At 39.3% G+C, this 18,669-nt stretch overlaps 1 protein-coding gene across 4 annotated transcripts in view; it reads right to left on the bottom strand.

Moving 5' to 3' along the window:
* Positions 1-17,236, bottom strand: part of SNX13 (sorting nexin 13) — a 63,902-nt gene extending 46,666 nt beyond the window's left edge. For all 4 annotated transcript variants that reach the window (XM_079302927.1, XM_079302929.1, XM_079302928.1 and 1 more), the window contains exon 1: positions 16,980-17,236. In XM_079302927.1, coding sequence (XP_079159053.1) covers positions 16,980-16,991 — 12 coding nt within the window. In that variant the 5' untranslated portion in view covers positions 16,992-17,236. The remainder of the gene's footprint in view (positions 1-16,979) is intronic.
* Positions 17,237-18,669: the final 1,433 nt, after the last annotated feature.

The following is an 18,669-nucleotide window of genomic DNA, read 5'->3' as shown; positions in this document are numbered from 1 at the left end:
ACTCAGGCTGTTCTCAGTCCCTCCAGCTAGGAAATGCTGTGGCCCATGCCAAGCCTGGTGGGCCACAGATGTGAGCTTCCAGTGCTCTTCTGGGTTTTCAGTCCAGAGCTGGTTTGAACAATTCCAAGAAAAAGGGAAAAAAAAAAAAAAAAAAATCCACAGTCCAGGGGACCCCTTTTCACCTCTGCTAACCAGAAAAACTAACTAAAAGCAAAGAGCTTTCTCTCCCACTGTCCGGTGCAGACAACACAGTCTGTGTGAAGAATGCAGGGGAGCAAGTGCTGTCTCCACTAACAAACTTTGCACTTCTTGTCTCCTCTTTTCATTCCTGAAACCAGTCTTAAAATTACAGAATTCAATATTCAACACCAACAGAACAGACAATTTGGGGATATAAGCATCATAAAGTCACCCCAAGACATTTTTTAAATGCCTATTTGCTTCTTCTTTCTCTGGTTTCTGCATACTAAGGCAGCATTTTGATGGTCTAAGCAACATGCCATTATAGCTAGTAGTGCTGAACTAGGACTATGTGACTTAACATGACCATTCACACAGAAGTTTCTAGAAATCCACAATCCACAGGGATTATTTCTTCCAGAAACAAACACTATTTTGTCTTACTAAAAAGTAACTTCAATAGATTTCTTATTTCCAAATCCATCTGATAATCTTTCGGACTTTTACCCCACACCTATTTTTAAACAAGATCTTCAGTCTTGACACATCTTTCTCTAAAAATGATTCACCAAGGTAATGTAGGCTTGTTGTTAGGATTTAAACTAGTGCTGTCAATTTTAGTTTGCAACTGGCAGTAAGGTAACGTGTGTCTGGTTTAGGGCAAAACAAGTGTTACTCCACAAGTCCAGATGACAGGCTCTTCCTAGCCCCCTCTGCCATTCAACAGAGGACAAGTGCTTCCACTCTTGTGGTTCTGGTGCCACCACCCTCCTACTCCAGTGAGAAGCTCCCGCTCCAGGCACTTGTCTTCCTTCACAATTCAGTTTGAGTGGGAATTGTGGTTTCAAGTTTGGAGACACAGTTTGAGAGGAAATAAAGAATACCCATATAGGAAGGCAGGACTCTGAAATCATCTGCTTGTCAATCTTATTAAAGCTGCTGCAGAATACAATGTAAGTCTTACAGTAGCATCCAAAAGATTTATACCACCTTGGAAGATTATAATTTGTGATTATTTTCATATTTAATGGTCACAACAGAATAATCTGAACTTTGAAAGAACAGCAACATTTAAAAACAAAAACATGTTTTCGTTGCTCATAATTATTTTACTATGCTTATAAAATTGCATTTTTCCATTAACATTTTAAAAGTAGCAGTAGCTGACCTGTTTCTCGCCAACACTGATAAACTATTTTTTGCCATTTGGGTAGTCAGTAGTTTAAATTACTAGGGCTTTTTTTTTTTTTTTTTTTTTTCCAATGCCTCCTCTTGGCCCACATTAAAAAAATTGTCAGGGATTACATTTACAGTAGATGTCAAGTTTAATTTTGTTAATTCCACACATCTGCCTTTTAATTTGACTTCCATTTTGAGTGCAAATGGAACATGTTCACATATAAACCTTTCTATAATTAAGGTGAGTGTCACTTTTGTCAAGTGATTAAAAAGATTATTTTAGGTTTCAAATTACTGTCTCTTCACTAGCATGACAAGTAAAATTGGAAAGCTGTTCCAACCAGAGTGCCAATTTCAGTGCAATGAAACTGTTATGTTACACTACTCAGAGAAATATTTAACAATTGTGAAATAAACCATTAACAACTTTCTAGTTACATTCTCCTATCTGCCAAAGTTAAAGCAATCATCTGAAATACATGTCAGCAGGGTTTTTACTTCCACATATCACGATTTTCTAACAACACTAAAGGTATCTTTTTAACATCTTTCTTCTTAACCTTTTGTCCTTTTCCTTCCTTAGGCCAAAAAGGCAAAGGAAAAAAAACCACCCTCAACTCCACTCCTACTTCATACTATGGAAAAATAATTGTAATGAACCTACACAATAATTTACTGCAATACTCCCAAGGAATCTCCTGGGATTAAAAAAAAAAAAAAAATTTAAAGATTTTTACATAGTCTATTTTGCTTTTATTAAGTTTAGATTTTTTTACCCAAAAGAAAGCTTAAAATTCCAAAACATATAAATATACACTAAAAATCTTTTAAATAAATAAAGATGGCAACATTAATGAATGTTAAGACTTAAGTTTCTTCTAGGTAAGTGTAATATTCCCACTGATTCCTCCTAGTTACAGAGGCTGGAAACTCTGTTGCAAGCAGGGTCCATCTGTTTTCTCTCTACCTCACCTCCTCTTCTTCCGCTAATGCACTCTGCATGTCAAATGGCTTAATTACTTAACAGTTGCATTAATTTAAACACAATCATGTCTAACTGTTCTGAGTTTGGGTTTTCCTGCTGTTCCTCACACTGCATGAAGCAGCAAAGCTTTTGGGATCATTTTCCCCTACAGCTATGCAAGGCAGTCTAACGTACTAGGCTCTAATGGATAGCTGACAATTTTTCATTTGTATTCATTATTACTGTGGTTTTGACTATTCCTGAAACTCAGTTTAAGAAGGCAAACATTTAAACAAAAATACATGGTAACATTATACTGTGTAACTAGAAAGATTAAAAGTTATTGTGCACATTATTTTGATTTTAGCATTTATCCAGAGAACAACAAATTCCCATACTAAAACTTTACTGCTTGCAATAATCAGGATATTACTATACAACTTGTAATATAATTTTACCAAAAAGTTACATTCCATATTTTGACACAACTGTGTTTTTGCAAGAAAAAAAAATTTTTTTGATTAACACTTACAATTCTATAAGAAATGGCAAATATTTTCAGCGTCGAACTTTCTTCACAAGTGAACAGTCACAAGCCAAGATTATTTTTTCTTCCTCTCTCACACCTGGCTTTGCCACCATTGCTGATCATCACACAAAATTAGGAAGCGAAATGTTTAATTTTAAACTGACCTTCATTTTACTAACCTTTATTTCCTGTGCTCACAGCTACTTTATTATATAGCAGAAATACCAGCAAGGGACAGTAAAGTTTCATTCCACTTAACCTTTACTTGAGTGGCCAAGTACTTAATTTGCTGTGAAAAACAAAGAGGCAACCTTCACAGATGCACACCTGCTGACAATATGCTTGCATTAAAACCCAGTCTGAATCATATTATAGTTAAAGGATATTGAATTTTGGTCAAATTAAAAAGAAGCATTTGAGTATCTTTGGTAACAATGGGAAATAAGAGATGCAAGCCTCACTTTCTGCTACTTTTTTGAATATAAAAGTGACATATTCAAATTCATCTTCAATACAAATTCCAATGTAGTGATCATTTTCCTTTGTAACAATCCATATTGACCTGTATCCAAGCTAATCTATTTGTTTGGATAGAAACCAAGACAAAAAGATAAAAGCATTTTGAATCACCTTAGGTGATTGAAATAGAGCTAGGCTTGACAGGATTGCTTAAGGTGATCTAGAGTTAGATCCCTCTATCTTGAATTCAAGCCAATGAGATAATCTAGACTGTTCTACATTCAGCTTCTGGATAAAAAGATTACATCTATTTTCAGTTTTGCTGGTGAAAATAGTGGCAAAGGGGAGAGAGGGGGAATCCTCCAGAATCTTTAGCAGGTGAAAAAATAAAAGTCTGTTCTCCTATATGGCTCCAAATAATGAGATCACATGTGGCAAGTCAATAAACTGTTATTGTGTATTTCATTTGTGACTATTGCTCAAGCAGCATCTTCAGCTTTTTACTTTCCTGCTGCAAGGGGTTATCAAAAAGTTCTTGTCACCATTTTTTTCTTTTTTCCCTGCTAAAGAAACCTGATTCCACTGAATGAACTCCAAGAATCATGAACTTTGCTTCGAGAACAATTTCAACCACTCCAGCTCCTAATAATTTATCTCTATAGAAATTTACTGTATGCATTGAATGAGTCTCTCTCTCCTCAAGAATCTAGTGGTCATCTCTTTATGTTTCTAATAAAAACATGAAGGCAGAGCTCACAGATACTACAGAAACTGTTGCATGGGACACATTTTTAAAAAGATTTCTTCATCCCTTAAGAGCTACGCTTTTAGAAGGCAAAGAAGAAATCTCTTTAGTTCTAAGCTGTTCTTCTATGGTAGTGGTAATTTCAACTCAGCATCCCTTCTGCCAAGCAACAGGCATCTGCCTACTACTGGAACTTAAATCTCCATTACACTTGCCCAACACATACCATTACAAAAAAAATTTATATAAAGATTATTTATATAAACACTATTTTGTACTTGTGATCAAAGGCAATGCATTATTGTCTATGATCTTTACAGGGAGGAAAAAGTGGGAAAAGATGGGGTATAAGAGGTCTGATGAACAATGATTACTTTTCTTAAAATAAACCCATTCTTTTTTTTTTCTGTGGAGATACCACAGAATTTCATAGCAGTGGCTGTGTGCAAAACGGTTTGTGCAATCTTGAATTGAAAGAATCAGCTTTAAAATGAATAAATACAAAAAAGATGCACAATAATACACTACCTGCTTTGGAAAATCTTGCTTCAAAAAACAACCCCACAACAACAAAAAGTGAAATTAAGTGAAGGCGCACCGTTTTTGCAAATACAGAAGTGTCAAAGATATGAAGGTACAAAATAAGACAAATTATATAAAATTTGGAACATTTTGGAACTGCACACTGCAGTAGCAGTCATTGAGCTTTATTGCTTTACTTTTTTCTAAACAACTCATCACATGTAAACAGCAGACAAAGCCTTCAAACTTTATACTGATAAAAATACTAAGATTTTTGTTTGTATCACTTGATGACTTATTTGAAAGCAGCAATAAACAAATAATTGTCCAAGCAAATTCCTTAAAATCACTAGTTTCTTCTAAACAGATTAATAAACTATATATTTCCATATATATTTGCATGAAGTGTGATTTTATTTTTTTTACTGAGTTAAAAGTATTATATGTGCTTATACATACTTCACAGACACATAAATATTATATAAATATTATACAAAATATTAACATAATATTATACAAAATCCAGAACATAAGTTTATCGAATGAGATTTAGTCATTAATTTCTCATCAACCTTTCAGTACTCTGGCTTCCCCTATAAAATTAGCCATGGAAGAGTTTTGTTTAAATCTTTAATCCACAGGTAATATTGTGCTGCTGTTTTCCACTTGCAGCAAAATATTCATCATTATTCCACTAAAGTTAAGATGCAACTGCTTTGGACAGTATTCTTTGAATAGTTATACCCCAATCTCATATATCCCAAAAAAGCAACATTCCTCATCCAAATGAAAAACTTACTTTAAAAATACTAAGCTAAAAATACAGCTTTAGAATATTTTTTTCAAGGACTGTACTAAATATAAAGATTGACTCTACTTTCCTTATTAGGTTATGCTATAAATCTGAAATAATGTAAGTGAAGAAGACAATTCACATTATCTATCATAATTGCCAGGAGTCCCCCAATAACAGACATACTCAACAACACTAGAAATTGATTTGCACATTGTCCCTAGTGATAAAGGCTGTTGTCTCTAAATACAGTCAGTCATGCTATCTACCCTTGTAGAATTTTTTTTGGCAAATGAAATAATGCTGTTAAAACATCCCTATCCTTTTTACTATCCCTAAAAAAAGGTGGTTGGATTTTTTTTTTTTTTTTTTTTTTTAATGTAGTAAAAAGGAAGAGAAAAGCTATAAGCAATAATGTAGTCTTCAAAATGGAAAACCACATTGAATTTCTCACCTGTAGTGTAAAATGCCACCTTGATTAAAGACAATACTGTAATTGCTATTCTGGAATTAAAAAAAAAAAAAAAAACTTAACAGAAAGTCACCATAAATGATTTCTCAGACTATATTGGCAGCAGAAGGCCATCAGCAAGAAAGGCCAAGGCCAGGGAGAAAGGAAAAATATATGCCAGTCAGCATCACCTCAGTCCCCAGGAAGGTTGTGAGCAACCAAGAGAGATTTACCAAGTGCAAATCATGTCTGACCAACCCAATTGCTTTCTATGACGAGGTGAGTGACACTGAGGGCAAGGGCAGGGCCTTAGATGATGTGAACTTTGCCTTTAGGACAATATCCCACAGCTTCCTTATCACTGAATTGGTGAGGAACAGGCTGGATGAGCAGATTAAATGGCAAATAAAAAATGCTGGATGCAAAGATATCATCATAGTACATAGTTCAGCGTGCAGCCAGTGGCTAGGCAGGAACCTTCATGGATCAATATGGGACCAATGATGCCTGAGCAATGTGGGTGACGTGACACAGTGAGTTCCCAGTAAAAGGGTGCACAGAAACCTTAAGTGAGGTGAGCACTCATTACACTGGAGGGCTCTGATGTGTGTCAACAGGCAGGAGAAAGGGGCTGACAGGAACCTCATCAAGTTCAACAAAAACAAGCACAGGTTTGCACTGGGGTGGACTAACCCTGAGACCCCAAGGTGGGCTGTAAGGTGAAAACAGTATTCTACCCTCTATCAGCAGAAGTGTCACAAGCAGAGACAGTAAAGTGAACCATCCTCTCCATTTGGACATCCCTGGATTCCTACATCCAGTTCTGGTTTTCCTGTTACAATACAAATCCATCTGGAAACCAATGTCAACCAAAATGTCCAATCCCACCACAAAGGATTTTGTGCTAAAATAAAATATATCCATGTTATGAAGCCACACGCTGGCTACACCTGCCACCAAGAGAAGGGTAGATTTATAAAGATTGGTGGTGCTCCCAATTAACATTCTGATCCCCCTTTATGTGACTGAGAAGTAACACAAATTTTAAAGTATCACCCCTTCACTATATCTGATTTCTTGTCAAAAATCTACTGATAGTACCATAACAGTTCTTAAAATTATGTAGTGCTTTTTAATCAACATCGTAATTTATAATCTGGAAAATGAAATTGATATTAAAAATAGAACTCCAAAGATCAGAGTATGCTCCACAAAGAATTTGCTGTCAGTACACAACTAACAAGTAGTATCCCAAGCTGCAAATACATTTTTAACAAACTTAAAACACTGACAGTAACCAGCAGCTTCCTCTGGAGATTGTGATATTACTCCACTGTTTTCTTCAAAAGTTTAAATTTTATGCAGTTCTCATAGTGCCACAGGTTTTCTCCAGTTACAAAATACAGAAACTCTGATACAACCACTATTTCACTACAAATTCCCAGTGGTCTCTGAGTACATCTGAACGCTTACAGGGCCAAATTTCGTCTGAAGCATGCTTACTGGATGAAGACAAAATAACCATGGGAACAGCTGTTATACAAAGTGACACAAACGTCTACAAAGCTAGAGTAAGCCTAAAAACTTCCTGTTCTTCTCAACAGTTTTTCTGGACAGAATATCATCCAGTTGCACAAAGTAAAGCAAGGAAATCCAGTGTCAGCAAGTTTTTCAATAGTCCACAATATACAAAAAATCTGCAACCTTTTTAATAAGCAGCTGATGCCTAACTCTTCACAGAATGGAGAGTGCCAACACAGAAAATCAGCAGTCTGATTTTGCTTTGAATCAGCAAAAAAAGCCCTTACTTAAGAGGGGAAGAAATTGTTTAAATAATATTGTCTTTTTCCATTGGGACAACTGCAATGGGAATGTAACAGAAACAAATAAAATCTCCTTCATGTACTTAATATCCCCCTTTTCCAATACCTCCTACAGTCCTTACTGCTTGTGTGCTCTACCTGCTTGCTTTCCAGAGATGTTTGGCTGCTCATCCCTGTTGGAAGGCTTGCTCACTCTGTGCAACTCTTTCACAGCCCTCTCTGCACTTCGGTCTTTTCCTTAACACTGTTGCTGAGAAAAGAGAAAACTATCTGCTGCCTGCACAACCCTGCACAAGCCACTCGAGTTTTACTGAGTGGTTTGCTACAGAACACTGCTGACAGCACTGCAGGTAACTAAGTAGAGTGGAGTCTCCTACAAGCTCTTCCAAGACTCTGCTCCATGACCTCTGTCCATCTGGCCTCTCCATGGAAGCAAAGAGCCTGTTGAGTATCCTATTTCAATCTTTTAGCCTCAAGTACTCATCTTCCTCCTTGTACAAAATCTGGGCCCAGAATTAGCATGTCAACTATTTCCTGGCTATCTCCTAGGTTCACATACTGCTTCTCCCACAAAGACTCAGAGGAGGGAAAACAACTGTGAATACCTACAAATAACATTTACATAAAGGAACAGTTCTTTGAACTTGCTGGAATACTTCATTCTCATACATAAGGGCATGGAATATTTCCAACAAATTTAAATTAATTAGGAGAGGAAGGAAACCACAGAAATGGTGCATCAGCTCTTGCCACTTCAAGATTATAGACTGAAACTAATTGAGTCATTTGACTATCTAGCTCCCAGGGCAAGTTTTGCGAAGATATCTAAAAACTTCAATCATTGCCACATGGCCAAACAAAAAAAAGAAACTTAATTGGAACTACCAAACCTGTACTTGTAATTTTTTTCAGGAGGCAGAGGTACATTCAGAAGTCACAGGAGGAATAGGGACACTCCCTGTTTTCAAAAGTACAGGAATTATTTTGGATATCAACTAATTTCAGATCTACACAGAAGGAAATGCACACTAACACTATGCACTTCCCTAGTGCCTAACCATGCAGCTGTTGATTTGGCAACTTATTCTGTGTTCCCACCCTCCACAAGACTGGTTTACCAAGGCAAAAGAATTCTTCTTGCAGTTGCTACTTAGCTGCTAGACCTGAAACAAGAAGCTGTCAGACCAGCTTGTGTCTGGTGGAGGGGAGAAAACAACTTTAATAGCAGCCAAACTAGATCCAGTGAAGTCAAACATGAAATGCACTCCTAGTATCTTAAATGCCTTTATGCCTGGATGGCATCTAAAGAAAAATATATGGCCACCCCAGTGACAGCAACAGACAAATAAAAATATATAAAGAAAATAATAAACAAGAGGGCAATACATGAGAAAAACAAAGAATGAACAAAAGAAGAATGGCACAGACAACAAGGTGGAAGCATTTACAGACCAATCCAGGTACACAACTCTACACATAAACAATGCAGCTACTTTTATCACTGGGAAACAAACAAAAAAACATTTGGCATAAAACATTACAAAATAGCAAATAAGGGAAATAAGAGTTATAGGCAATTCTCTAGAAATCTAGAGAGAAAAAATAAGAAGACTGCAAGCATCATGTTATATTGCGATTGTTAAAATATAAAAAATACTTCAAACAAAAAAGATGCAAGTATAATAAAGCACAATTAAAAGAAACAGTGATTGGCAAGAGCCAACCATCATTAATTGGAGAATTTAATAAAGGAAAATATCCAATAAAGAAATAGAATAGCTTAGAAACATTCATAGATATATTGCTTGCTGTTGGTATCACTATTGCTAATTCATAATCTTCATAAGAATTTTTAAGAAGCTGCAGTAGGCTAACTGACAGACTGAAGACCTGTACCATTTAAAGCCCAGACTTTAACAACAACATAAAGAAATAAACATAAAATTTATTTCAAAGTTTTAAGCACACATGCAAGTCAAGCAAGAAGCAATAAGGAAGAAATGAAGCACATAGTTGTAAGGCCATAAAGCAAGGTACCAGTATTAAGTGCTTGTATACACAAAGTAAGGACAATTTGACACACCTACTGCACATTATTCAATTTAGAAAAAAATGCTATGAAGATAAAAACTTTGGTAAGTGTGAAAATTTTAAAAAAAACCTTATTCTAATAGCCCAATGCTATAAATAAATAACTTCTTATCAAAACAATAAAAATTGTATTCACATAAACCAAATTGTTCTCCACAAAAATATTTAAATTTTATACAAGAAATAAACAAGCATAAAAAGCAATTTCCATTTCATTATATGTACCATCAAATTAAACCTGCAATTCAAGCATTAAAGCACAAGACTTAAGACTTCCATAGCACATGATTTTACTTTACAAAGTTAATGACATTTCCATTTGTCAGCGCTGTGATCAAAAATACTAATTTGAGTATATAAACTATAAAATAAAGTATTTTTCTTCCAGTTATGTTAAAAGAGGCTGGATACCTCAATCCCCAATAGGTTTTAATTAAAAATTAAGATATTTTTCAGTAATATACACACCAAGGTATACTGGGAAAGAGGGAAATGGAACCACAACCACTATAGATTTTTAGAAAAAAAATAAAAATCACACAAATACAGACAAATACAGATGTAATTTCAAGCACAAAGAATTCCTTCAGTGAATAAGGAATATATATATAATTTTTATTGTTCCCATTGTTTTCAAGATATCACAAAAAATCATTACATAGGCTTCAGAAAAGTAAGCTGATACAACAGTATGAAACACCACAACCTTTGGGGAAACCTAACCTAAACAAAGTTCTGATTTATTATAACAGACATAGAATGTAAAGTTTTAAGTGGGCCTCACACAGGAGAAAAGACTCAAGTCTCAGAGATATCTCAGCCTGCATCTGCCATTGTTAGAACAGCAGCAGGGCAAGCAAGGCTTCCTCACCTCTCCAAGTCAGGCCTTTCCAACACCACGCTGAGGATCAGCAAGACTTCAAAGCAATCACTCTCTCTGCAGTAACACAGGCTGGACACTTGTTTCCCCAAGGCATGTGCATCACCAGATTTTCAACTCATCTGCACAGTCTGGAATGCCAAATCCTGAGTAAGGGGTGACTGGAAAGACCATGCACATTTGTTCCCCGTTGCTTTTAGTAGCACTTAAGAGGTTATGTGAGAAACCATTCCAAGTCTGAGGCATTATTTCATTATCAGCTAGACAACTGCTGCAAAAATTTTGCTATTCTAGATTAATTTTTTACTTGGCCTTGTATAACAGTGCTGACTGGAAGAGTGGAAATGCAGGGTGCCCTACAGGATATGTAGCAATTCAAACTTCCTGCTCAAGTTCATTCCCTTACATTACAAGAGATAGCCTAACCTGCACTGCCTTAAAGGCACCAGCAAAAGTGCTGAGTAGTCATTCCCTAAAACTGCAAAAATATACTGATAAACAAGAATACATGATCTTACAACAGTAAGATTTCTGAAATCAAAACATTCTGAAAGAAACAGATTGGATTAAAATAGAGCCAGGATTATCCCTTTCCACCAAGAAGCATGAGATTAGGGGAAGAACTGCAAATGAACAGATAAAAGATTTTAAAAACTAACATTGTAACAAAAACTCAACCACATTTAAGCCATCAATACTCTTCAAAAAATGTTCCCAAACTTATGAACATTCTTGGAAAGAAAATGTGTGCAAAGCTCATCCTCCTACTCAGAACTCCAATCACAATGGGATACTGAATTATGCATTTCAGGCATCAATGGTACCTGTGAACTTTTAATTAAGGCATATGAGCCCTCACATGAACAAACAGTGCTATTTCCACCTGTGAAATAAAACGGTTTTGATATTTAGTATTTCTGATTATCAAAAAATCCTTCCAAGTGAAGTTGAAGAAAGGACATCATACAAGCCATGTGATGCATGAAGGGGTTTAATAGGATTCAAGCCAGCAGAGATGATTTTATCTCCATCTCCTGCTGGCAACTAGTGGACTGACAAACTGGTGAGGTTCAAATCAAATTAGTACTGTGCTCACTGTCTGAGAAAATAGGCAAAACAGCAGGACTGAAAAGATTTCAGTGCCTCTGGTAAAGCAGCTTCAAAATAAACTGCTGTACTAACCACTGTGGTCAAATTCCATAATCCATACTAGGAAATCCCTGATTTTTCATTAAAAAAAAAGTAGCTAAAATTTGTGGGACTTTTTTAAAGTGTTTGTAAAATGTCAGTGTTAGAATACAGCAATAAATTTGGCTCACATTATTTTAACTGCAACACTGAGTTCACATCACATTTCACACAGAACACAAAGTCAATCAACATTGCAATTTCTTCAGAAATCCATCTCCACTCTCTCAAGATTTTACAGCTGCTCCTGTCTCAGAGCAATAATAATCTTTAACAGGTCCTCCAAACTATGACAGTTTAGGAATTGACCTCTTGTCCAAAACAAATGGCAGTTATAAAAGGAGTCCCCCTGGCTGAACATATCTATCATCTAAGCTTCCTCACAGTACTAATAAAACACCCATTTCACCTCAAACTTGTAAATCACAATCATGCCGTCATCATTTGGAGATGTGATTCCACAGAAATTATGTAAACACGGTTAGAGTGCTCTTGCTCAAACCTGTCAACATGCTTACATCATGAAAAAAAGCCTTGTTTTATTAATTCAGAAATCACACATTACATGGTGGGGACACAAGAACAAGCATCAGGCCCAAGCTTACAATGCCTTGTACTTCCTGAAGCCTCTTGCTCACATAACTGCAAGTGCCAAATTCAATTGTTTTTGCCATCATTCCAGCCTTGGTATTCTCAACCAAGCAATGGGGGAAATTGTTAGTGAGACTTCTACTGTTGCAAATAACTTTGATACAATATCAATGACTTCTCTTTTCTAATAATAGCAGTTCTCCCAATGCTACTCAAAGAAAACATGCTTTGTCATCTTTGTAAGGGTGAGGAGATGACAAACATTTAAAAGAGAGATAACTCCCTAGAGTGCAACCAGACAGAGAAAATCATCATTTGGAGTTCCTTCAGCTATCTAACCAGACAAGCTATTATTATTTTTGTTGAAGAAATGAATTTCATACTTTTCTTCTTCCATGCTGTTTTGAGGAATGGTCCAGACTGACATTTTAGAGTTGTTGCTGAACTCTGCATTCAGTCTCAGTAGTTTAGGCCCCACTGTACACTCTAAGAATAGTCCTGAGTGTTCAGACACTATCTTTTACTAGTAGCCAGCAAAATACTTAAAAACAAGTACTTAAGAATATATCGTGTTCTCTCCAAAAGTTAGTTTTTCTTAATTTCAGCATTTCTCACACACTTTCAACTGACACTTCTTAAACTATGGAGTTATTAAAAAAGCTGTATTAGGAACAGTTAGGGACACAACACAGACCAGCAGTAGGAGAAACCTCGTTGACAGAAAATACTGAAGGAGAAAGAGGCTTTTTACCTCCCAAGGGCTTGCAACTACTGCTCCAGCTAGATCTCATCTAGAAAAAAACACTGGTACTAAAGAAAGCCACAGCACACAAGTTTCACCAAAGGACAGGAAACTTATTTATTTCAGCACCCTGATAAAAGTCTACACATTTGAAAATGGCTCTACCAACAGAACATAGATCAGACACATAAAGCATAGAGCAATCTGCCACTGACATGTATCATGGAACAGGAAAAGTTAATGCTACAGTACATCAAGCAGTTAACTGTGTTTTCCATCTTTCAGAGCTGTACTTATACTTTACAATGTGCTACTGTTGCAGAAAGGCTAATTCACTATTATTCTAGAGCAAGTTAAGCTGCTGAGTCAACCTTTATTCTTAAAAATCAGGCTAATTTGCCTGGTTCTGCTCAGAAACAGTTCTCAATGGCTAGTATTTACCAAAATTTAAGAAAAAAAAAAAAAAAAAAAAGAAAAGTTGCTAAACTTCTCTTATAAAAAAAATGTAGATTATTTAATGGAAAGGTAGTACATGCATTATCTTGAATGATAAGGGAATTATCTTGACCAGCTGCAATAACAAGAAATACCAACACATCAGAGCTCATATAGTATGATTGATTTTCAGTTGTGGATAAGAAAAAAAGTTTCCCTACTTGGTCAAAATTTCTAGTATGATTGATTTTCAGTTGTGGATAAGAAAAAAAGTTTCCCTACTTGGTCAAAATTTCAAAAATCTTCTCAACTGTCACTAGTACTGCAACAAGTTACTCTTGCTAAGCTGAGAATTAAGTTGTCCAAAATTCAGCTGCTGATAAATTCTGAAGTCCTCTCTAAGCATCTCAAAACAGTTTCATGAATAGCTGGAGAGAAAAAAAAAAAAAGGAACCTACTTCTCAGCTGAGATAAAGTGCCTTCTTCAGAGGTAACACACACTGCAAATGCAGACAGCACAGGCCATCAATTTAAAAGACACCTAAAACTTCTTGAAAATTAAGTCGAAATCCTACTGAATGTTCCACCAGAATTTAAGACACTACTGACTACCAAGAGCCAGAGCTGTAAAGCACCAACTGCTTCCCCATAGTCCATGCAGTGCAGTTACCCCTGCACAAGAGGTGAGCATGATGAAACCAGTTGTCCAAAAAGACAAGAGAAAGAACACTGCTACTTGTGTCTGTCATGGCCCTGCCAGATGAGAAAGTGCTGAGGCAATAAGTCACACAGGAACAGGCCACACTGGCCTGGAAAGCAGAGGAGACATCTGATGAACAAGAAAAGGGGAACAAGTGAAAACGGACAGAATGGCCAACACAACAGACTAGGGAAATGATCATCACAGAAGGGCTCTAAACCATGCTGACAGAATATATGCAATGTTACAGCAGAAATAAGTTTTATGGTGAAAAATTTGGAAATTATATTTGCCAGCCAGGTAAATAAATATGTATGTCTGGCATCCAACAATATGGGTTTTGAATGCAACTAAAATAAGATGGGCAGAAAGGGCCAAATAAAAAACACACAGAGTATTTTTTCCTGACAGGAAGTGTGATCTTCCCCTGAAGTTACTGATTGCAAAGTCCTAATCCTAACTGCATTCACACAAAACTGAAACGAATCTGCTGGGGTCCGCATATATGGATACAGCCAAAGGATGAAGGAAACTGACCTTGAGAAACTCAACACTATGTTACTGCATGATAACAATACATGTAAAACCCAATCCGCCTTTACTTCCTTCTCAAACATATTTAAGAAAAATTATTTTCTACATTTCTAAGTTTTAAAACTAGGCGCTATAACAGGAGAAATGGAGCTAAATGTTTAATGGCTAAAAAAAAAAAAAAAAAAAAAATACAGTGACTTTGACCACTCTAGAAAGCAGCAAACTTGACAAGGCCACAAACATCCAAGACCAGAAACGAGGGCAGTTTTTGCTTCTAATGTCAGTTCACCAAACAGTCCATCTCAATTTTCATATATAAAGAAATCATGTATCAGTAGACTTGAAACAATCTGCATATCCCTCCAAAGTGTGGTAAGGGTTCACAGGTGCAACTGTGTGCAGCTTCACCAGGATGCTGTAGCTACTAAGGCACCACTGGAACACCCAGAAAAATGCACTGGGGAAAAAACTCTTCCAGTTCACCTTAGGGGGGTACTCCTGACAGCCTAGAGCTCTCTGACTGCCTCAAGAACTCCCCACAACTGCTTTTCAGGCAGGCAAAGCTGCAATTTTGCTAGATTCCCTTAAAATCTAAATTCATCTTCTTGGCAGATACCCAGGCTGGAATACTTCACCTTGAAGCATCTTGTCTACAAATAAGATATGTACAGGAACTAGAAGTAGGGAACATCAGAACCCTGTCCCCTTGACTCCAAGAATAAGTGTCCTAACTGGTCATCACATGTGAAATCACTAAGCTTTACCTCAAAAAGCCAATGGATTGTCATTCACACTGATAGTAACAGAATTTCAAAGCCAATTAAAAAAAAAAAAAATTCAGTTCCAAGATAAAGTGTCTTGGATGGACACACACATCCACCATCAAAAGGAACAAACAGTCCAGTAGGAGGCACCGACCCAGAACATTCTATGCTGCCCTTAAAATAATCTAAATTACTATGGCTAATGCTTATGCATCACACTCACCAACTCTCTTTGATGCAGCTTATTAATCCTGACCACCCACCAAATACCCTCAATGCAAAAATAGGTCATGTATTTTTACATGTTTAACTCATTCTGCAAATTTTAATCTGCTGGGGAAATCTGAGAGCTCATGGCTCTACAGAACTGCTTTCTTAATGTCTTAAAACTTTGAACTGATGCAATTTAAAGCCTGGAAGATACTGTTTAATATCATCCATGAAAGAAAAGCTGAAATGTTCAGGTGTTGGATAGCAACCCTTTACCCTGCAAGACTTAAGACAACTCACTTTGGGATGAATAACCTCCACTGTAGAATAAAATGACAAATTATAAAACATGGGTAAGGCAGTCATTGTATTGCAGAAGTATCTGCACTCAGGACACCTTGCTGACATTAAAAATAGAAAATCAATTGCTCTTTGCAGACAAAAAAGAACACAGGGTAAAAGTCTAATTTCCAGCAACTGGGAAGCACTGCCAGATTCCACTTTTTAGAATGCCTTTGGACACAGCAGACATTTATAGCCCACGCTGATCCTCAAATACCTGCCTGCCTCATAGCCGAGCTGCTTCGGGACAGAAACCCTCCACCAGGCAGAGGTGAACCGGGGCAGCCAACTTCTAGGGATTACCTACTGACACAAACTCCTGCAAGCACAGCTGAACCTCCGGGCTTAAGCCCTCCGAGAAGAAAACAAACACGGAGGCTTTAGGAAGCCAGAGAGGAGGCCAGAGGGGCTGCAGCCGGCGCGGGGCCCAGGCGGGGCGATCTCCGGCGCGGCTCAGGGCCGAGGCGGGCTCCCCTCCCCGGGTGCGCTCCGCTCCCGCAGACACGGGCCCGCCGCGGGGGCGCGGCCCCGGGGCCCCGCCGGGCAGCACCGCCCGGCCGGCTGCGGGCGGCGGCGGAACGCGGAGCGGGCCCGGCTGCCGCACGGAGAGGGCACGGCGGACCCGCTCCCGCCCGGCCCTGCCGGCAGCGGAGGAGGGAGGCTGATAAGAGGGGCCCGGCGCTGCCCTGGGCGAGCCGGCCAGCGCCTCTGCCCGCCGCGGCCAAGGGGGACGCTGCCAGCGCCGACACAACTCGGAGGCCCCGGCGGAGGGCCGAGCCGCGGCAGCGAGCGCTGCCCGCTCGGGCGGACGGCGCGCCGCTCCCCGCGCTCCCGCACCTCGCCGGCAGCGCTCTTACCTCTGTTAACATTATTACCCCGCTGCGCTGCGGCGGCGCCTCGGCGGCTCTAGCCCCGCAGCATGGTGAAGCCTGGCGGCCGCGCGGAAAGCTACCCCGCACCCCGCGGGGAGGCGAGGCGAGGCGAGCGCCGCCAGTCCCCGCCGCCCGGGTCAGCGCCCGCCCGCCGGCCCCGGCCCCGCTGCCGCCCTCGCAGCCCGGTCCGGAGCGGCCGCCATCTTGGGACGGCTACGTGCGCCGCCGCCCCGCCCCGCCCAGCGGGGCCGCCCCTGCCGGGGCCGGCGCTGGCGCTGGCGCTCCGCTCCCCGCCCCGCTCCCCGCCCAGCCCGGCCCGGCCGCGCCGCCACCCGCACCCGCACCCGCACCGGCGGAGTCCGGCGCACGGCGCGCAGCTCGAAACTGCGGGGCGTACTTTTCGCCCTATCTCCCCTGGTGTGACCTGTCTTTGAGCTCTTCGGTGTCAGGCAGCTGTGCTGCGGACGCTAATCGAAATATTTTGTTAAATTTCTGAGCAAGCAGCACATCTCTCCTCCGCCAGTGACGCACGCAGCGCTGGGAGTCTTTCCCTGCTCTGGGTGCTAAGGCAGAGCGCGTGTCCTGTCCGGAGCACAGGTCCTGTGAGGAGCGGCTGAGGGATGCGGGTCTTTAGCCCGGAGAAAGGAGACTCGGGGTGACCTTATCCCTCTCCACAGGTGCCTGAAAGGAGGCAGCAGCCAGGCGGAGATCGGTCCCTTCTCCCGGGAAACGGGAGGACACAGCCTTAAACTGCACCAGGGGAGGTTTAGGTTAGATATTAGGAAGAGTTTCTTCATGAAAATATGTTTAGACATTGGAGTGGGCCGCACAGGGAGGTGGTCGAGTCACTGTCCCTGGAGGTGACACTGGATGTGTCACTTCGTGTCATGGACGTGGTGGTGATCAGTCGTTGTTGGGACTCAGCGATCTCAGGTCCTTTCCAAACTCACTGATTCTGTGAAAGAAGCTTTTGCAAGCCTGTCACCTACAGTATTGTTAAGTAATGGCATAAATTATGCCGTCTCCTCAGAAACAGAGCCATGTCTGCCCCATCCCAGAGAGCCCCGGGGTGATGTGCCCCCACAGCTTTGTATTTGAATACACGGAAAGATTCCTGTCTGAAACTTGTTCTTCCTTTAAGCACTGTTCTGTGGGCTTTTGTTGCGTGTTTGCTTTTTCACTAGACTTTAAGTTACACAGTTAACCTTAAGTGCATTAGGAACAAGATGGGCTTTTTTTCCGCAGTGCCTGTAACACAACATGCACACCAAATAGCAATGTTTTGCAGGAAACGTGGAGGAAAAACAGCACTACTATTCTAATGTGAAGAAAATCAACTTTCTTCAATTACAGTGTTTTTTCTCTCTCCATGAAAGCACAATCTATTTTCTTGCAGAAATGTGAGGGACGTTAAGCAGTTCTTGAGGCTGATGGGTTTTGTAGTTCTGTAATTGTCCCAGGGATTGTTAAATACTTTACATTTCAAGGTTGACCACTTCTTAATTTTATTTGTGGGTATTACTGAGTTTCAGTTTTACTCATACAACTATTTTTCCCCAGCTGTTAGTCATGTGAAGCAAAAAGAGCAAACCCTTGATACTCAGAATTATTTGCCTTTTATAAATAATAAAAAATACTAATTTTTCTAAGTGTATAATGTTTTTTGATTCTGAGT

This window comes from Erithacus rubecula (genome assembly GCF_903797595.1).
Source record: "Erithacus rubecula genome assembly, chromosome: 3".
In the NCBI taxonomy this organism is placed as follows: domain Eukaryota; kingdom Metazoa; phylum Chordata; class Aves; order Passeriformes; family Muscicapidae; genus Erithacus; species Erithacus rubecula.
Note: the sequence above shows the minus strand (reverse complement) of the source record. Positions and strands in the feature narration are given on the sequence as shown.